This window comes from Choristoneura fumiferana, chromosome Z, assembly GCF_025370935.1.
Source record: "Choristoneura fumiferana chromosome Z, NRCan_CFum_1, whole genome shotgun sequence".
In the NCBI taxonomy this organism is placed as follows: Eukaryota; Metazoa; Arthropoda; class Insecta; order Lepidoptera; family Tortricidae; genus Choristoneura; species Choristoneura fumiferana.
The window spans coordinates 28,118,717-28,141,359 of NC_133472.1; the positions used below are offsets into that span (position 1 = coordinate 28,118,717).

At 36.3% G+C, this 22,643-nt stretch overlaps 1 protein-coding gene across 1 annotated transcript in view; it reads left to right on the top strand.

Annotated features, from left to right (window-relative positions):
- LOC141433146 (alpha-mannosidase 2-like) overlaps positions 1 to 22,418 on the top strand; it is a 28,796-nt gene extending 6,378 nt beyond the window's left edge. Inside the window, 7 exon segments of the mRNA XM_074095022.1 lie at positions 11,029 to 11,117; positions 13,215 to 13,298; positions 15,379 to 15,471; positions 16,499 to 16,693; positions 16,803 to 16,914; positions 16,993 to 18,069; positions 18,072 to 22,418. Coding sequence (XP_073951123.1) covers positions 11,029 to 11,117; positions 13,215 to 13,298; positions 15,379 to 15,471; positions 16,499 to 16,693; positions 16,803 to 16,914; positions 16,993 to 18,069; positions 18,072 to 19,717 — 3,296 coding nt within the window. The 3' untranslated portion in view covers positions 19,718 to 22,418.
- Positions 22,419 to 22,643: the final 225 nt, after the last annotated feature.

Here is a 22,643-nt window from a genome sequence, read left to right on the forward strand (position 1 = left end):
CTACATTCCCCATGAAACTTGGTGCACGGTGCTCTAGTACAATTATTTTAATTCGGGAGATGTGAGCCCGACAAGGGGAAGCGAAATCCAATCGATGCAAGTTCCTCTTCCCGCGGTGGCGTACGCTCCTCACTAGACCAGACCGGTCGATATGTTTCCATTCCATCGGCATATCTCCCAACGGTTCTAAAACGAGCAGATTCTCTTTTCTAAAATTTCTAATAATAGCAAATAGCAAACATACCTGTACATAAATCCATTCTACTTACATAGTAACTATGTGAGTTACCAAAATTTCGGCTAGACAAGAACTAATATTGGTTTTGATTGATTTCGTGTGCAAGGACTTGAGTTCGTGTTTCTAAATTTATTTTTTACAAATAATGGAACTGACTACAAAAACCGTGAAAATAAACAAAACAACAATCAAAATAAATCAATAAACCTAAAAAAAAAAAATTATATAATATAACAATGCATAAAATGTGAACTAGTACTAGTGAGTGAACAATTGTTTCCATTGTTGCTATTTCATCTCGTCGCAGTCGGAGTGTAAAACAGGGTGTAAAACTCTAGCATTAAACCCATTTTCCCCTCGACGTGTCTATCCACCCACCCTCGCCTCTTCGAACGTCTCGGGTAAAATGGCTCGTTTTATGCTCTTGTCGTACAATCTACTATTTTGCCATATTCCGTTGGAATTCAGAAAAACGTCCTCTTTCACCCTCTAAAATATGTCTGCCAAATTTTCAGTCTCTAGCTCAAAGTAGTTTAGCTGGTGCGTTGTCCGAGTCAGTTAAGAAGTATAAAAAATCCTGGAATTTAAAAAAAACTGGAAACATTTTTTAGCTATTACAGTTTGCTATTTGTATGCCAAAATTTGTGGTCTCTTATTATAAGTACTTGGCAACCGAGCTCCGCTCGAGCTAAAACTCGGTAACCAGCGTTTTCCCGGAGATAAGACCAACTAGATCTATTTTTCATCCTCTAAAACCAAATTTCATCGAAATCGTTGGAGCCGTTTCCGAGACTGTGATGATTACCTATATAAATAAAAAGAGGTGCGTTATAAGTTTGACCGCTATGTGGGTCTGTGTGTCTGTCTGTGGCGCCGTAGCTATTAAACGGGTGGACCGATTTGAATGCAGTTTTTTTATTAGAAAGCAGGTTTTCTATCGATGGTTCTTTGACATGTTTTATCAAAATCGGTTCTGCCGTTTAATAACAGTAATACTAATTTATATTTTGTTCAATTATTTAAGTTATTTCGTTCGTACTCTCATAAAATAAGGTCAAAATAGGAAGAAAGTAGGTAGAATAGGTAGGTATATGGTGCAAATTCAGAATGCACCGGAGACAAAGAAGTTTACACTGTGAATATTATCAATTCTAAAATTATTTTAATTTTAAATAGGTATTTGCTTTAAAAATGTAAAACGCCCAACCCAAACCCTGGACCTAGAAAGGTAAACTTTCACTTAGAAATTTCCTCTTTTTTTAGAGACAAGAGTATCTTGAAAAATTTCCACGGGACAAAAATTCTGAGACTGAGACAAAGCTGCGGGCATAATCTAGCGGATAACAAATAAATCATGAATATGAAACTGATTTATAAGAGTGTTCGATTTATTGTCTTCCATGGAAGTGCCATCTACTATTTTTCGCTGGTGTGAAGTGAAAAATTGTGTTTCGCTCGGCTGTAAAGTTGTTTAGCATCTCGTGCCTTTGAAACCCTCGGCTACGCTCAAGATTCTTCGCTTACTCGGGTTTCAATATAGGTAAGCACTCGCGCCAAACAGTAACTTTCCACCCTTGCATAACAAGTAATTATTTCCCTTTACTCATTGACCCGTATTTACCTAACTGATATTCTAAAATCTTTGAGAGTAAATGACTGTGCCGGAAAAAAAATATTTAAATCTGCATTTCGCCAATATCAAGTGAAAGATAAGTAGTTATAAAACATGTCGGCCATTGTTCGATAAAAGACAAGCTATTGGGTAATTATTGGCCATGAAATCATTGACCGATGCCCAAGATGCACCAGTCCAAGCACTGCTCTTCCCCGCGTAGCGTCAGAATCTAGAAGGAAACCGCAGCTCTTGAGCATACGGGGAGGTTACTCAACCACCCCCCGGATAAATTGTTTGCAACAAATGATTATAATGATGTAACGTCAATATGTAAAACTAAAGAAAAATTAACAAACAAGTAAAGCAGACTCCAAAAAACCGGGCAAGTGCGAGTCGGACTCGCGCACCGAGGGCTCCGTACACATTTATAGGTATGTGTAAACGGGAATCGTATCTTGAAGATATATCTAACTTTTCCGAGTGATTTAATACATCCAGTGTTCCCTTTGAGGAACGGAACCCTAAAAATAACAAAAAATGCTACCGACTACAAAACCCTTGAAAATATTTTTCTAGGTACCTACTATTTTTTTCATTTTTGGAGTCGGTTTTACTTTTTTGTTAATTTTTTTCTTTATTTCTCGCTTTTTAGTGATTCGTAGCCAAAGTGCTTACGTCTCAAAACGATTCCATTAAGCCCAAACACGGCTTAGTTACGTTGTTTTATTACAGAGTTCCGTTGCCTACCTTCCGGCATCAGCATCAGATCAGTTCGAAAGAATCATTAACATAAAGCTTCTGCTTAGTCGCTTATCTAGGTATATTAATCATGATCGTTTATAGACGAGCGAATATTACTTAGCTTTGACGAGTTCCATTGGTCATCTACGGTCTTTTTCATCAGGGCTAGGTTACCAAATGATACTTTCTGAATGCTCATCTTAATGCTAAAAATGCCAAAATCGCCATAGACGTGCCTATAAAATTTGAGGTTTGCCCTTGATTTCCCTAGGATCCCATCATCAGATCTTGACTTGGTGACAATGGGACTACCTCAGAAGAGTAGGTACTCTTTCGACCAAAAGAAATAATTTGAAAATCGGTCCACAATTGACTGAGTAATCGATGAACATACATAAAAAAATACCAACATAGGAACATAGAACCTCTTCCTTTTTTGAAGTCGGTTAAAATATAACAATACGGTCGTCAGCCAAACAATATGAATTTTAAATGCTCTCGGATAAATTAAATGCGGATTAAAGTTGAAATATGAATAATTTTAATATGTACTCTACTCGTATACATACATAAGCTTTATAGTTTAGGTTGGGCAGTTGGTGTAATATATATGCATTCGTGTAAAGACGACGAGCTCGTCGAGACAAATAATGTTTTTAGGTTTCATCTGTAAAAACAAATTAAATCAAATAAAAGGTTCGGTTTTGTATAAAACTAGCTTTTGCCCGCGACTTCGCTTGCGTTAAATTTGGGGTAACATACATTTACTTTCTGCGATCCTTTTTTCGTGTTTAGATTTTTTTTTTCGGAGGATTCCATGGAAATACAAATACAGACAGACGTTGTTTTAGACAGATGGTGCAAATTTTGGAATTCAGAAATTAACATAGTACCTACCTAACTAATCATAATTCGTAGGTACCTATTTTATGCTGAAACATAATCGAATTCAGTATTTCAGAACAATATTCAATTACTTCTTCGTGGTTTATTTACCTACCCATAAATCTTAACAAAGAAAGTATATAACTTTGTTTGCAATTTATTTATCGCCTAGCAATTAACAAAGAAACACGCAGTCTGATAAGAAATTTTACGCAACCTTAGTTTTTGCAAAAATGCATTTATTCGTGCATTTTTACTATATTTTTCATGGTCCGTGTTATTATTGTACCACAGTCATGAATTGATTTCTGATTGATTCAATGTAAATTGTTCATGCATAGCATAGATATCACACTGCCTGCAGAATGCAACACTTATAATTATAAATGTCCTTGCCTAGATTATCTCAGTATTGCTTTCAGCAATGGTGATATAAAATAAATAGTACATACCTAGGGCTTAAATGCCTATGATAATAATATCCTTTGATAAGATTCCTTGTCTCATAACCAGAGATCGGACAAATGGATGTCATTGTTGGCAATAATATGGGCATGCGTCCAAAGATCAATTAATTATTTTTACCTGTAATTTAATTTGTATACTTCGTAAAATATTAATCAATAAATTAAATACAGACTTATTGTGTAGATTTAATAAAGTAAATAAAAAATATTTTTTTCTAAATTTTCAAGGGTAATTTGTTCCTTTTCAAATCCAAAATATGCTTATAAGCTGAAAAACTCCGTCTGAATTTTGATGGATCAATGTCTTTTGGGCCAATCAACTTTTTTACCGACACTAATCTGTCCGCGACATTTTTCAAACAATTGCAGATTTTTGTGAGTAAACATGTTTTTTTCCGTAATTTAATAGATGGTTTACATGAATACATGCCATCCTGCGTATGTTTAAGCTATTAAACCGAGAAATACCTACCTTGTTGGAAGTACGATTTTTTGGTAACGCCAGAGACAATTTTGGTAACGCAGGAGACGCCCAAAGTGTCGGTAAAATAGTTGATTGACCCTTTTAAGATAAACTTCAAAAACACCTTTCTTTAAAGTTAAAATAACAGCGACACAGACATATTTCTTCGTTGCCTAATAGGTATGTAAGAGAAAATATTATTGAGATCTCATTCTAAATGTTTAAGTTAAGCAATAAAAAATAAAACAATTTTGACATAGCACTTCGACGTCGTATTTTATTTACTTCAATTTTGCCACGAGCTCGGTGGACTATTGACGATATTCAAAAGGCGACAAAAAAAACTATGGCTTTATTTTATTTCTTATATGATATATTTCGTGATACACATGACCATAAGAATGAAAGAATCACAAAGTAAATTTAATGAATGTCAGCATATTAATGTCAATGTCAAAAATGATTGTATTTTTAAGAAGGAAATCAAAAGAGGTATGATATCTTTCTTTTATTATCCCATTGGTTTCTTAGCAATTATCACTAAGAAATCAATTAATTCATTAATTAATCTTTGGGAGTCATGTCCACGTTCTTGCGAGTAATGACACCACACAAATGTCCGGTCTCTGCTCATAACTCATTACATTACCATAAAATAACAGACAACGTAGATCCTAATGGGGTAGCTATGGATTTAAAACCGGCCAAGAGCGTGTCGTATACGCCCAAGATAGGGTTCCGTAGCCATTAGGAAAAAATCAAGTAATATTATGTGCGTTATAACACAATTAAGACACTTACTACAGTCTTAAAATCTATTACCCGAAAAAGAGCGTATCTTCACGGCACTTACGTCCTTTGGTTGAGAAGCGCAGTTTTTCGGCAATAACTCAAAAACGGTATATCCGATCATGTTGAAACCAATTTTCGTTGAAAGTATTTATTAAGCGTTACCTTTCCATATTTTTTTGGACAAACAGTTTAGCGGAGATACCCCGGGGGGGGGGGCACAATTTTTGCTACTTTGGTAGCGATCATTTCCGGAAATCTTCACTTAATCAAAAAAGTTTTTGAGAAACCTTACTATCTTTTCAAAAGAGCTGTCGAACTATATGCCACGCGTTGATGCGAGTTAAAAAAAAAACAATTTCTGTTACGTGTATTGGGTGCCTTGTTGTAATTTAACTACAAAACTAAATAGCGGCTTTGACAAGACATCTGTACCTACTTTTCTTACACTGTGTCTGTACTCCAAATTTCATTGATATACATCTTGTAGTTTTCGAGTAAAATGCCTGTGACATACGGACAGACGGACAGACAGAGAGACAGACAGACGGACTTGACGAAACTATGAGGGCTCCGTTTTTGCAATTTTGGCTCCGGAACCCTAAAAATAGAGATGGTTTTTGCTGATGGGAAAAATAGCTAAAAACAATTATTGTTTATTTCGTTCGCCACAATGTCTATGCAAATCTCTGCTGTGAGTCCTGAACACGAACGCTGTGGGACGTTTTGCTACAAACATCAACGGGACACCATATCCAGGAAATATCAATCGAGTCGGTCGACTGCCGGCATTCATTTAACTACCGAATGCTGTGCGTAAACTGAGAGAGAGCTTCGGTTTCTTGATGCATGTGATAAAGCAATTCCAACTATGCGAAGTTGTTACCTATGCTGTTCTTGGATATCATGAGTGTGTTCTTAAGTTAACTTACTATTTGATGAAATTCATTTTCTAGATACTTAGGTAATTTGTCGAATATTAAGTTACTTTTTTATCAAAACTTGATACCTTACTCATGATCATCCATAAATCGTTTTTTTTTATCATAAAAGAAGGTGAAGTGAGAGTGTTCAGCTTTTGGTGTTATTCTTGTTATTGTACCTAACAAAAATAAAACCAATTTTTAGAGAAGGCCACTCCATACATCATCGACAACATATCTAAACGAACAGTAAGGAAGGGCAATACTTATGGGAAACTAACGAGCGGTTATGTCGTTTGAAATTATATCAATTGTTATTATTACATTAAATGAAATTATATTATTTTTTCACACCTCTCCTTCAGAAAAGTATCTTTTCCTCCCTGACGAGAGGGAGCAAAGTATAACTTTTCTGCTCAAGGCTTTTCTGAGTGTTTTATTGCAAATGCAATTTTTTGAAGTTGATAATTGTAAAGCCACGCCATTTTCTATGCTGGTTGCTCTTCAATAATATTTACATTTTTTCTTTCAAGTTCTTTAATGCTCGGTGTGAAAAGTTGTATGAGGCACTCGGGAGCAAAATTATTTTCATCTTGGGCGTTAACACTTGAATCAGCTCATTACGCTCAGGATTCTACTTTAGAAACCCTCGCTGGTTTATATTCTATTGTAGAATCCTTTGCTATATTCTGGATTCAATGTACGCCCTCGCCGTAAATACACCATTTTGCTCCCTTGTGACACAAATAACTAATTCCACACCCATGTCATTGATAGTCATCACGGATTATTTTATTGTAGACGGAGCAAGTCTCAACTACATGAAATTGCCTACCAAATATTTCAGGCGTTGAATCTCAGACATAAATGTAAACTATGAAGCCAATAATCATTACCAGAGGTCGCTGTTTTGTGTTTTAACTTTCTTACCTAGTTGACAGTTATCGACCGGCAATCATTTACCGCAGGTTGTATGTATTGTAATAGTAGATAAGTAAAATTATCATAGCTGTTTTTAGGGCTCCGGATTCAAAATGGCAAAAATGGAACCCTTATAGTTTCGCCATGTCTGTCTGTCTGTCTGTCTGTCTGTCTGTCCGTCCGCGGCTTTGCTCAGGGACTATCAATGCTAGAAAGCTGTAATTTTGCACGAATATGAAGGTAAACTATGCCGACAAAATGGTACAATTAAAAATTCAAAAACAATTTTTTTAAAGTACCTTCCATAGACGTAAAGTGGGGGTGTTTTTTTTTCTCATCCAGCCCTATAGTGTGGGGTATCGTTGGATAGGTATTTTAAAACCATTAGGGGTTTTCTAAGACGATTTTTTAATTCAGTGATATGTTTGCGAAATATTCAGCTTTAAAAAGCAAATTTTCATGAAAATCGAGCATCCCCCCCTCTAAAATCTAAACCGGCGGGTGGAAAATTTTTGAAAAATTAAGGATGGTAGTAAGTATATCAAACTTTCAAGGACTACAAGAACTATAACGGCTAAGTTTGTTTGAGAAATATTAGTACTTGGAAGATTCCGTATAAGATACGATATCCTTAGAAAAATATTACTTAATTTTTTCGTAATGGCTACGGAACCCTACTTTGGGCGTGTCCGACACGCTCTTGGCCGGTTTTTTTCTTATATTATTTAATTCGGTAAACAAAGACAGTGTAGATACTAAAATGCATTAATATTAATTATAACTATATCAGCGGCCAAACACAAGGTGTTAGTTAAGTAAATAACTGAAAACCTCTGACACCCCAAAAATATTTTTTCATTTTAAGCAAGTTGATTGAATTTATTTTTGAATATCTTCATTATTTTATCATAGCTGTTTTTTTTCTTATATTATTTAATTTGATAATCAAAGACAGTGTAGGTACTAAAATGCGTTTATAACGATAACGATAACAGCGGCCAAATACAAAGTGTTAATCAAATATTAAAATAATTATATCCTACATTTTATATACAACTAGCTGTTGCCCGCGGCTTCGCCCCCGTTATCGGTCCAGCGATTCCCGAGTTTTGCGCTTAACAACACATTTTACGATTATTTTTTATTTATTTAGATGTGGTTATCATTATGATTTAAAACTGCATATGTATTAAAAAGTTGCATAACAATAGAAGTTTCTGTAGGTATTGGCCCATTACACTGACTCACTTTTACATAGAATATGTATATTGTTGCTCGTGAAAGTGGAACATGACACCAGCAAGGGCGCCGAGGAGAAATGATCGTATTAAGGCTAAGGTGATTAGTTCAAACATGCTATACATTAGATAATAAACATTTTACTTTGTGCTAATATGATTTGAGTACCTACCTGACACCTACTTAAAGAAAATCTAAGGTTCCCTCTACTCTACGTACATCTACGGGTTAACTGGTCGGCATAGGTAGCCGTGCAAAGTAACTTTCGTCGCCACATGATAGGTACACACACCACACGTACTATGTTTGGCTCGCCTTAGCTAATCTATATTTATGTACCTATAATATACAAAACCAAATGAAGCTCGTTAGTCTCGCTAAAACTAAAAACACGGCTGGACCAAATTTGCCGATCCTATTTTTTTAATTATACGATGAGGTCCAGTCTAAGGAATTGAATTAATTAGTCATTGTTGTACCATAATGTAGTTTGGTAAATTCGGAAGCGTTGAAACTTGATAAATGCACAGAACACAACATGAATATTATATTAGTGCAGGGTAAAAACAATGTGAAAAAAGATCCAGCTTTAAAATAAAATACTACTCGTACCTACTGATCCGATTGCGATAAAACTTTGGAGAGTTGTACAGCCAAGGGTATAAATATTAGAGATGGGCCGAACATGGGTTTTACCGAATACGAATATTCTTCCGAGTGTTCGGTAAACCTTTTACCGAACCGAATATTCATCATCATCATCATCATCATCATGTCAGCCGAAAGACGTCCACTGCTGGACATAGGCCTCCCCCAAGGTTCTCCACTCAGACCGGTCTTGTGCTTTTCGCATCCACCGCGATCCCGCGATCTTAACCAGGTCGTCGCTCTGCGCTCGAAGTTGTTGACGAGTATGTATACCTAGGACAAACGGTCCAGTTACGTAGGTCCAACTTCGAGAAAGAGATCACTCGTCGAATCCGACTCGGCTGGGCAGCGTTCGGGAGGCTTTGCAGTGTCTTTTCATCCAAATTACCGCAGTGTTTGAAGTCAAAAGTCTTTGACCAGTGTGTGTTGCCAGTGATGACATACGGATCTGAGACGTGGGCGCTAACGATGGGCCTCATGAGGAAGCTCAAAGTCACTCAAAGGGCTATGGAGAGGGCTATGCTCGGGGTTTCTCTGCGGGATAGAATAAGAAATGATGATATCCGCAGTAGAACTAAGGTTACCGACATAGCTCGAAAAATTGCGAAACTGAAGTGGCAATGGGCGGGGCACATTGCTCGCAGGACTGATGGCCGATGGGGTCAAAAGGTTTTCGAATGGCATCCGCGGACCGGGAGACGAGCTGTCGGTAGGCCTCCAACAAGATGGAGCGACGACCTGGAATATTCATAGGCATAATTAATTCCTAAGTAGAAACTAGTCGTATTCCTAGAAATATGATTCATTTTTAACCGACGAAAAAAACGGAGGAGTTCTCAAGTCGACGCGTATTTATATATATTTTTTATGTATGACCACGCATAACTTTTTACAGAGTAGTCCGATTTTGATGATTCTTTTTTTTTATTGGAAAGCGTATACCCCGAAAGTGGTTCCATTTAAAAAAAAAAATTCTCACCCTAAGGGTAGGAAGACAGGGGATGATTGATTGTTCAGTCGCTGATTGTACTGTATGACCAGGCATAACTTTTTACAGAGTAGTCTGATTTTCATAATTCTTTTTTTATTAGATAGGGTATACCTTGAAGTTGGTATTATAATTATATTGTACTTAATATAATTTGGGAAAAAACACCCCCTGGGTGGGAAAAAGAATAAAATAAAAACTTTTTAACAATAAATTGAACCGCCGAAAAAACTGAAAAGCAAAAAATAATACCTTTTTTGGTTGACCATAATCTATGTACCAGTTTGAAGTCGGTGCCTCAGCACGAGCCAAGAGGAGTGATAGAAGCCCATTAGGTAGACGACTATAGGTCCACTCCTCCTGGCTAAGTTTAAATTAGTCATCATGAAATAATTGATATGACTATAGCCAAAAATCACGCTTGTGATAAATAACGTCATAGCTCAATAGCTTATTACTAATTACGTTAAATACTCAGTTACAGTGACAGTCACAAAACGCGTCACCGCACCGCGTACGTACAATGAAAGAAACTGGTTACTAAAATCACTAGTTTTAGTAACCAGTGACGTGATTCTTGTCACCAGTTTAGTTTCGTTTCGCTCAAATCACGTAACGACCCATGCCTAATCCGCCATCCGTCCATCATGGACGCGGCGCCCGCGGGGCCACGCCGCTCTCCCCCGCACCGCACCTCATCGTTGCTCTGTCTAGACGGCCGAGTTTTGACTTTAAGTTCTTTAAACTTTGGTAAGTATAGGGTCAGTCCTGAATTCCGGTTGTCGAATTTTAAAAAGTGAAAAATTGCTGCGAGTGAATGGGGCGCGTCGCGCACTGTACGTACAACGAGCAGCAACCCATATGCAATATATTTATTGACATATTCAATTAAATATAAAATAAGTTTAATCCATTAACCAGTTCGGTGAAGGTCGTTCTTAAACGGATCTTCTACTAAACTACTTCACGCTAAAACGGCTCAACAGATTTGAATGAAATTTGATATCTAGATAACAAGACATTTGGCACAACACATATTATGTAGGCTACTTAACTGGTCCTTAATTAGACATAACCTACTTCAGATTTAATATTACTTTCATTGTTGCAGAATCCAATTTTGCTCTCAGTGACCCTGATGACCGTAAACTAACTATAATGATGTGGCGTAAGACAACAACAGCTTTTCATGAAGAAAAGGTTGGTAAAGAAGAAAAGGTTGGTTAGTGGCGTTTATATATAACATAGAAAATAAATAGAAATTTAATGTAAAAAACATTAAATACAGCGGCTGTGAGTGCTTTTTTTTTTTTTATTCGAGCAAGTGGGTCTCCTGATGATAAGAAATCACCACCGCCCATAGACACCTGCAACACCAGGGGGATTGCAGATGCGTTGCCAACCTAGAGGCCTAAGATGGGAAACCTCAAGTGCCAGTAATTTCACCGGCTGTCTTACTCTCCACGCCGAAACACAACAGTGCAAGCACTGCTGTTTCGTGGCAGGATTAGCGAGCAAGATAAAGATTTAAAGATTAAGGGTGCTTAATTGAAGTTGGCTTTTGTGAAGTGTGTGTAGTGTGTGTCGGAGGTTTGTGGATCATAAATTGTTATTTAGTCTTAATGCTGCACAAAAAAATAAACCACGGTCTTAGAGACAATTATTATAACTATCGAAGGTTTTATAAAAAAACACTAATAAAATCACAAATTAATAAGTAGTTAAACATTTAACAACATAGGGTCACGGGCGTTGCCCCTAGCAACTGACGGCCGTAATCTTGGCAGCGTAGCAATCAAAAACCGCTGAATGAAACACGTTTCTTGTACGACGACCCCTTTAATTTGAAACTTTATTTTATTTTTAGTATTTCTTGTTGTAGCGGCCACTGTAATACATAATCTGTGAAAATTTCAAGTGCCTAGCTATTACGGCTCAAGAGATAGAGCCCTGTGAGAGACGGACAGACAGACAGACAGACAGCGGAGTCTCAGTAATAGGGTTCCGTTGGCACCCTTTGGGTACGAAACCCTAAAAAGAAAATGGCTGAATTAACTAAAAGTCGTTCAGTAGCACTTTACATTCTTTATTGATATAATATAAAATTTTAATTGCATGTTTATTTATAATGAAATTATGGCATTATGAGTCGTGTCGTGTACTTTAAAAATAAATAAATAATTAAGTATCGTGGGGTAGCAAAAATTTTAAAACCGTGCCTATACATTTAATTTAATATTTTAACAAATTTGCTTTATTTCCTTGCATTATTTGAGAAAAGCACTATACATGCCTCAGCGGAAATTGCAATTCGTGGATTCGTATTTATTGAGTCAAACTCTACCTACTCATCCACGAATTGCTTTTTCCCGGCCTCGGCAGTAAATGTACTATTATTGTCCGTTATGTAAGTATTAATTATGTAATAATTGATTATGTTGGAGCTCATAGAAAAAGTAATGTATGCAACTATTCATAATCAGCCAATGAAACACTCATGCGTATCTATCTATTATCATATTCGGCTTCGCCTCATGTCATAAACTCGCACTCATGTCTCAATGGCCTTTATTATGATACAGTTGCATAGAATACTATTATACAGGGTGAAAAGTTGTGATGGGGCAGCAAGGGCAGCTACTAGATCCCTTGCTGCTACGCGAATATGCTCTTAGGAGAAATTTACTAACTTTTTGAGTAATGACAATCGACATTCACAGATTTTTGATGAAATGTACTGTCAGCGAGAAAATTGACAGATTTGACTTTTTTTAATGCCAATCGGTCCCATATCTATCAAGGATTAAAACACTCATTGAGACCAACTAAGGTTAGAGTATTAGAACACCAACAAATCAAAGAAAACTTTTTCCATACAGTTCGTAGGGTACTAATTTGCAAATTGAAACATTCGCATGTTGTTTTTTTAAGAATATGAATCCTTTATGCTTAAAGAAAATTAAACAGTATGTAGACAACTAAAAACTGAACATTTTAACTAAAGTTAGTGTCTTAACCCAGTATTGCTGCCCCATCTCAACTTTCCACCCGGTATAGTTTTAAGAAATAACAGTTTTAAAGTTATTTCAGAAAATTCAAAAATATAAGACAATTAACGAATAATTGGGGATTTTCTCTGAAACTATTGGGCTTACAATTAAAATAAAACTACAGGCTATCTAAGTTCGAGTAAGAAATCGATAGGAAATTTCCTTAATATCAGGGAAAGTACGGAACCCTCTCCTTGCAAATTGAACTTGCAATCGTCGCGTTTTTCATTTTTTTTCCGTTCCATAGCAGATATCCGAGCAATGTCCTGTGCTACGAGACAGCGTTGCCGACATAGACACGTTGAGCGTGTATCCTTCTTTCGAATTTCAGGTGTGTTACAATTTTCTAGTTTTTACTGTTATAATACTTCTTTATCTAACGCAGATCTTTATCAACACTAATAAAACATTAAAGTTCAGTACCTTGCCACTTTAACACATTTAACAGAAATTGCTAGAGCGAATCAGTAGGTAATGTCAAATTATAGGTATGACAAGGGTATGACTTTATCCCATAATCCCACCTACTACTCGTTTTCGCGATATCTTACAGTATTCTGATTTATTTAAGTACCTACTTATTTATGTATAAAAGTAAAAGTAAGTAAGTAGTACTCATTCAAATACAAGTACCTGGGCGACCGAGCTTTGGTCGGGCTTAAACTCGATAATAAGCGTTTTCCCAGACCAAGCTACAGTGCTTTCATTCTAGCATGGTGCATTTGGCACTTGATGCACGTTTCGTTTTATTAAAAAAAAAGTTGCTGCGGTCTAAATATATGGAAGTATATTTCAGTTGTAGCCTGAATATAACTAGCGTAAAATATTTGAACATAAAGAACTATGTTATACGAAATAAATTTAAGCTATCAGATTTTTATAATCAATTAATTAAATTCAAATCACAATTATGCGACCTAATGAATCTTGAGTTATATCGGTACTTATAAATTGGTAAGTAAGAAATATTCTTGCAAACTCCATTTAGCCTTACTTAAGTTGCAAATAATATTCCAACCTAGAATTTCACTAATATTCTCATAAAAATTAGCGTAATATCGGATTAATGATGACATTAATTATGATTAAGATTTTAAATTATTAGTATTCTCGACTCAAGTATCTTTGACACTTGACTCTCTAGTCTTGTGATATTGACAGCTGTCACCCGCACCATGCAACAGTGAAAGTACTGTAGATCGATTTGTCATCCCCGAAAACGCCCACATACCAAATTTCATCGAAATCGTTGGAGCCGTTTCCGAGATCCCCCCGAGATATATGTACATCCATTGCCTACAAGCTTTGCTTAATTTACATATAATACAAGAATTGGTCGTTTAAAGGTGTTAGATAGATTCTTAAGCATTTTAAATAGTATTTAAATAAAATATCATGGGACACTTCACACCGATTGACCTGGTTCCAAATTAAGAAAAGCTTATAGCTACCTACTATGGATAAAATACTTGTATAGATAAATACATACTTAAATACATATTAATTATCCAAGACCCGAGAAGAATCATTCGTATTATTCATACAAATATCTGCCCCCCCGGCCGGCCGGGAATCAAACCCGGGACTTCAAGCAAATTCAAAATTCAAGTACAAATTATTTATTCAGTAAATAGGCCGCAATCTGCACTTTTACACGTCATTTTTAGGGTTCCGGAGCAAAAAGGCAAAAACGGAACCCTTATAGTTTCGCCATGTCTGTCCGTCCGTCCGTCCGCAGCTATTTTGGGCGTGTCCGACACGCTCTTCGCCGGTTTTTTAAACTACTAGTGCTTTCGGAAAGACCATCATTGCCAAGAAGATTGCGCCGCAAGAAACTTGGCAGAAAGTAATTTTTTCAAAATAAAATAATTACTTACAAATAAAAGACTTAAAAACTACCTACAGTATAAAATTGAAAAAAACTTGCAAAAAATAATAATTCAGGGATGTATGGGGTCCCTTAATCACAAAACTAAGCACTAACTATAGCTACATTCAGTGGAAGTGCTTCCACCGTCATAAAAATAATAATAACAATAATTTGATTCTGAAATATACATTTCAGATCAAGTAACCATTAAACTTTTGGATTCCGAAGGCGCAAGGTCACGCCTACCGCTCCCAAAGTTAGCTCACACGCCCTCATGTCATCTCCGCATGTCATGCTCTGAAAGCAGAGCGGTACCGAGGGCTGGTATTGCTTCCGTTCTCAAAAGCCCTATGGGATCATCGTTGTGGGCCTGTGACTAGATATTGAACTAAAAATATACAAGCTTAAAATCCATAAGCTTAACAATATACAGCCTGAAGTAGTGGAGCTTCGTAATTAGGTTCTCTAACCACTTAGCCATCGGGTCCTCTGTATTTAAGGGATATAAAGGTTTTCTTATTTTTTATTTATTTCTTTGCAGCCTAGCTGGCTACGTATAAAGGAGTTTTGGGATAAGAACTTTGAAGAACGTTATGAGGAATTCCGCAATGACAGTCGACGGCCCAAGCTAAAGGTATATTTACTTTTAATCTTTTTTTGTACAGGTGCCCAAATCATGTAAACCAGTGTAAACATTCAACCCAGAGGGAGAGGGACCTCGTCTTCTGTATAGGTACATACTCAAAAACGGTGAGAATTACGTTTTTGTCATTTTCACTTCAGAACCCTAAAAGAAACTTCTGGAGAAACTTAAATTGTTTTGATTATATTAACTGCCATAATGCCATACAAAACGAATACCAAAAACCCAAACTTTATGAATAATATAAAAAAAAAAAAAAGTTCAAGAATTTTGCGAGTTTTCACGTACTTAACCAGATATTTCGTAGGATGCGCAATTTTTTTAATTCACGAATGCAGTTTCCTAAGAGTTCCAAACAACATACCGGGTGTGGCCTCGTCAATCTGAACAACATTTGTTCAGCTACTTTTAAAAATAATGGAGTCTTTGAATTTTTATACAAACTAAATACTGCTATCAATGTACGCCATCTTAGAACACAACTGACGTCGCCTGTCACGCTACAAACATCAAGCATTTTGCTTTACATTGCTTCTTCGAATAAACTTAAAAGCGTAATAAAAATTTATTGAGTTTGACGAGTATGATTTATGTTTTAATTATTTGCTCATATTTCAGGCCACACCCGATATAGGTAATTTACATTATATGTTTATATAAGATTTGACTGGCCTTTAATTAATCAGTTTTAGGATACACCAATTAATATTTAAATTCTTATTGTTAGTTCAAATTAGAATTATTCAGACGCAAATAGATAGGACCTTAATTCTCTTTTTTTTTTACACCTATTATTCAATTTGCAAATGATATAAGGAGTCATTTCAAGTGTAATCTTTTAAGTGAATTCATAACTTATAACTTGGCTGATTCTTTGAATCGATGATTCGTTTTCGGTTTATTATATCACAAACTAACCTATGTACATGAATTCTGTAAAAATTGGTTCAGCAAAACTAGACAAGCAGAGAGTCAATATTTCTGATTTAAGAAAACAAACACAATTTAAATATTCCAGGTTATCATGGTTCCGCATTCTCACAATGACCCGGGATGGCTAAAAACTTTTGAACAGTACTTTGAAATGAAGACCAAAAATATTATCAACAACATAGTACAAAGCCTACATTTGTACCCGAATATGACCTTCATATGGAGTGAAATATCATTTTTGAATGCCTGGTGGGAAAGAGCGCACCCTTTGAAACAAAAGGTATTTTTTTGTGTAACACGCACAGCCACACCATTTTGATTTGTCATGGATACATACAGACTGTGTAAATGATTATTCGTCCCTTAACATTTGATTATACTTTTTACAGGCTCTAAAAAAGCTCATCAAAGAGGGTCGCGTTGAAATAACCACGGGAGGCTGGGTAATGGCTGACGAGGCTTGTACGCACATGTACGCTTTGCTTGATCAATTCATTGAAGGTAATTTTGAAATTTTTACATGCTTATTAGTAAAACTTATTAAAAAAATGCAAAAACGAGTGGTTCTTTGCGTTTCAGGTCATCAGTGGGTAAAAACCAATTTAGGTATTGTTCCAAAAACTGGCTGGTCTGTAGACCCATTCGGGCACGGACCCACAGTGCCTTACTTCCTAGAAAAAAGCGGCGTTAAAGGAACAATTATCCAGAGGATACACTACGCTTGGAAGCAATGGCTGGCTAAAAAACAAATAGAAGAGTTTTATTGGATGCCCGGATGGTCTACAAAGAAACCGTCATTAATAGTTCACAACCAACCCTTCGATATATATTCAATTAAAGGTTCTTGTGGACCACACCCGGCCGTTTGTTTGAGCTTTGATTTCAGAAAAATTCCTGCTGAATATACGGAATACACAGCCAAACAAGAGAAAATCACGGCAGAAAATCTTCATAGCAAATCTAAGACACTTTTAGAGGAATATAGCCGTATCGGGTCACTGACACCGCACAACGTGGTGCTGGTTCCACTGGGAGACGACTTCCGCTACGAGTTCGCCCTGGAGTTCGACGAGCAGTACACCAACTACATGAAAATGTTTAACTATATCAATAGCCACCAAGAACTGTTTAACGCTGATGTACAGTTTGGTACACCTCTTGACTATTTTAAGGCTGTGAAGGAACGGCATAAGGCAATACCGACATTAAAAGGTGATTTTTTTGTTTATTCAGATATTTTCAACGAAGGTAAACCCGCTTACTGGTCAGGCTTTTTTACCTCACGACCATATATAAAAATTCTTGGTAGACAATTGGAGCATCAACTGAGAACATCAGAAATTCTGTTTACGCTGGTTTCTAACTACATAAGGCAGTCCAATAATCATAAACTAGTTTCGTCTGAAAAGAGATTAGAAAGATTTTATGATCAGCTCATAAACGCGAGGCGGACCTTAGGTCTATTTCAACACCACGATGCCATAACTGGAACTTCTAAAGCCGGCGTTATGTACGATTTTGGCACAAAGCTGTTTATGAGTCTGTACCATTGCATTCGCTTGCAAGAAGCAGCCTTGACTGCAGTCATGATCCCAGATGAGACAATACATTCGCAGAGCGTTCTTCAAAGCGAGATCGAGTGGGAAACATACGGGAAACCCCAAAAAAACTAGAAATTTTGTTCAACGATAGAAAAGAAATTATTTTATTTAACCCACTTGCTGAAGCCAGAACTGAGGTAATCTCGGTCAGATTGAACACAACAAACGTTAGAGTTTACGATACGCGGCAGAAGGAGTACGTGTTGTATCAGATAACGCCGATAATAGAGGTGAGCGGGAACGGGCAGCGCACCATCAGCGCGGGCGCGGTTGACCTGCAGTTCGTGGCGTCGCTGCCCGCACTGTCGGCCGCCGCGTTCCGGCTGGAGCCGCACGCCGACGCCTCGCACCGCGGCGTCGTCTTCTGCAACACCTGCACCAACGTCAACTCCGACACCGATGCTCACGGACTGGCACACTTTCTTATTAAACCTATGTTGCCAGGTGATATTCAATTAGAAAACTCTGTCATGAAACTGTTAATAAATAGAAATACAGGATTTTTAAGACAAATATACAGAAAAGATGTTATGAAGAAAAACGTTGTAGACGTGCACTTTGGTGCCTATCAAAGCGCACAAAGGCATTCCGGAGCTTATCTCTTTATGCCCGATTATGACTCTCCCGAAAAACATGTCTTACATCAGTATACTAATTGGAATAATGTGCAGGGTGACAATATTTTCATAGTTTCGGGCCCAGTGTTTACCGAAATAACTACCACGTATCTACCTTTCTTGGTACATACTGTCAGGATTTATAACGTTGACGACCACGCGCTCTCGCACGGGTTGTTTATAGAGAACGTAATAGATTTTGAGAGTCCTCCTAAAAATAGGGAAACAGAACTATTTATGAGAATAGAGACTGATATACAAAATGGAGATTCGCCTGAGTTCTATACGGATCAGAATGGATTTCAATACCAGAAACGAGTTAAAGTGGAAAAATTGGGAATCGAAGCCAATTACTATCCAATAACAACAATGGCCTGGCTGCAGGATGACGAAACTAGATTAACTTTGGTCACCAATCATGCTCAGGGAGCAGCAGCCTTTGAACCTGGTCGCTTAGAAGTTATGCTCGACAGGAGAACTCTCTACGATGACTTTAGGGGAATGGGCGAAGGTTTAGTTGACAATAAACCAACAGTGTTTCAGAATTGGCTCCTTCTGGAGTCAATGTCAGGTTTACAGCGAACTAAAAGAAAAACCAGAAATAAAGAATTTCGTCAGTTACACGAACGTCAGTTTAATCCTGACGAGAACGCAAATACGTATCAGTTGCCGTCACAAACTGCTGACTACTTGAGTAGAACGCTTAACTACCCTGTTAATATTTACTTGTTAGACACTAGTGAAGTGGGAGAAATAGAGATAAAGACTCACCAAACATTTCTTAAGAATTTTCCGACTGGTATTCACCTGGTGACCTTGCGAACAATCACTGATAACATCTTAGAACAGTTCCCTAGTTCCTCCTGCTACATGGTATTGCACAGGCCTGGATACAGCTGCTCGGTAGGATCGATGGAGACCGAAAAATCTACTAGTTTCACATCCAAGACATCGTTCAACGGTCTTCGCATAAATAATATTACTGCGGTAAGTTTAACTGGACTAAAAATTTATAAGTCCCTTTTGGGCCTGAAAGATATTGAAGTGGAACCAATGGAAATAAAAAATTACAAGATCCGATTCTGAAGACTGTTAGGTTAGTGAATATATTGTATATCTGTATTTATGTGAAACTGTCCTCTCTACTCTGCTTGCGAAGTGCAAGCTAATAGGTATAGAATATTACTAATATTTACTGTTATTTTTTTACCCATGTTTTTTTTTAATTTGACTGATATTAAGCAGACTACTTATCATTATATCACACTGGCACGCTGACTGGCATAGTCAGCCAGTTTTTCTATTAATTTCTTTATTCATGAAATTATCATGGACAAAATATGAAAGACATTATTACTATATTATTATATGAATATTTTAGGCAGAGGTGGGTAAAATAAATACGTTGCTCAAAAAGTTAGTTCTATACTTACGTCTAGAAAATGTAAGTAAATCAATCAGATGATTTACTACGAGTGTGTTAACGATACCATTTTTGTAAAGACTTTGCATATCATCGGACCCTTTGTTGTATTATATAGTGTTTATTTACATTAGGTACCAAAATAGGATATCGAGTTGAGTAATCTAAGCCCGTTAATACATATAGAGAAAGTATAGAAACATAAGAATCTTAACACACTATCAAAATCTTGATGAATAATTTTTTAAGTGATTGACTGTAACCAAAGATATTTAACTACCAAAATTTGGCGATTAAGTAGTATTAGCGATTATTATTTTGTTTTACATATAATTAATTTTAAGCGTAATTATGATTATTTATTTTTAGTTAAGATATGACGTTGCTGTGCAATTAACCATGCATTCCATTTTTATGTTAAAACTTGTAAAATCTGAACGTACCGAATTGGAAATAATATTTTTTTTCGTCTACGAGTAGGTATGTAGATTAGGTCAGGCTATCCAAAACTGTGCTCTTTTTCGCACGAGTCAGTAGAAATAAAAGCAACTTCAAGGAGTTTGCGTATAGCTTAACATACTTAATAGTAGCACATTTAAAAATCTTTAAGTGTGTAGGTATTTTTTATACTTAGATATAATAAGCCTGCTCAATACCCGGGAACCTGCTTAGGTACTCAAAATTGACAAGCTTTTCAATCCATAGATAACATGTGCTCATCTTTGTATTTTAGTGCTACTGTTACGTTTGTTTACCCGAATTTAATTCCTTATTGTTGCTTCCTGTAGATCCTCGTATTTCAAATAACCAGATATGATAATCGTCTACCTACTTATCACATTTTTTGTCCTCATAGGAAACTGATTTTGTCAATATTAGTTCTTCTAAAATAAAGAAATGCTTACACATTCAAAACTATTAACATCTATTAAAAACACTCTAAAATTATCTACCTAACACAAATGAACAAATAGGTAGAGGGATCAACGATTTCGATGAAATTAGCTGTAGGGACTTTCCTGGGTAATACGAGTAATCGATCTAGGTTCGTAGATGGTAGAGTGATCTCTGGGAAATCGCAATTTTTTAGAAAAAACTCGATCGCCCAGGTAGGTACTTATGATACTTATACTTAATTACGTTCATCCCGTAAAATTGTAGGAACCGTTCCCTAGAATAGCAATAAGCGATTATTTTTTTTGGAAATTTAGTCGTGGGCAACACCTATTGCTTAAATAAATAATCGGTTATCAACTTTGGTTATCTACTTACGAGGACCAGGGGGTTGCTTCTTTCTGCTATATCAAGATCCACACCAGTGTCACAAAATGTAATAAAATAGTGCAACTATGTGCTATATTACCTTCGTTTATTTTATGCCCGTGGCTAGCACTAACGATAACACAACTTTAATATAAAAATTTTTTTTTTCTTATTCTTGGTTACTTATATTATTATTGTTGCATTTATTGTTATGTCCGTAAAACCAGATTATAATAAATAATTAACATAGGTTTGAAATATTTATGATATTATTTGTTGGTATTATTGAACCACTATTTATGTTGTTTTTTTTTGTAGGTAAGTAACCATAATAATAATAGTCCGTAAATTTTGTTGTACAGTACATGTGTCTATGTCCTGTTGCTTTATTTTCCTTGTAATTGTAACTGATGGAATATTTAAACTTGTTACGTTACAGTTGGAATTTTAATTAAATATACATAAATAATTTATTATTAATAAATAGTGACGCGGGAATGAGATCTAACGCGCCTTTAATCGCTTCCTCGCATCAATTCGCAGACAACTTACAAAACTACAGCAACAACTAACGCAGTTGCAATCGCCCATGGAATATGAACTAAGGACTGTTCAATTTACTAAACGAACAATAAAAACCGGTCAAGTGCGAGTTGGTTTCGCGCACCGAGGGTTCCCTACAAATTTGTATGTAAATAGATCGTTGATTTTTCCCGTTTTATCCGATTGTTTTTCCTTTAGTTTTGGGATAGAAAAAAAATTAAAAATATTTAACACAATGAAAAAGAAAAATAAATAAACTAAAACAAATAATGTCATTACTATTCTTAGGATTCGAACTCGGGGCCTCGTGCACCGTAGTCTGCGCGTGTATCACTACGCCACCTTGATCTAAGCAAAACCTGTCGAAATAAACCATCGCTTTCGAATGAAATAAGTTTGAAATTAAAAAAAATGTGCTGGAGCAACAAATTAGCGATTTTAAACTTTCGTAACTTTCACTGACAGCCAAAATACCACAAACAGGACTTATCACGCTACGACCTTGGTCATTTTTATTTGTCACCCTATCACGCCGACACTTATTTATACTGAACAGGATTCCACGAAGACGAAAAAGCTTATATGATGTCTAATTTCTGCTAACAAAAATAATACAAAATGAAACAGCAGATTAAAGACGGTAAAGGGCTGTCTCCAATTTAAAATATAGCAAAAATCTCATAGCATACGTTCTACTTTCCATTTGTAAATATAAACGCACTTTTACGATAAACAAGCACAGGTAAAAATACGATTAGTGCCAACGTAATAATACAGAGGGGC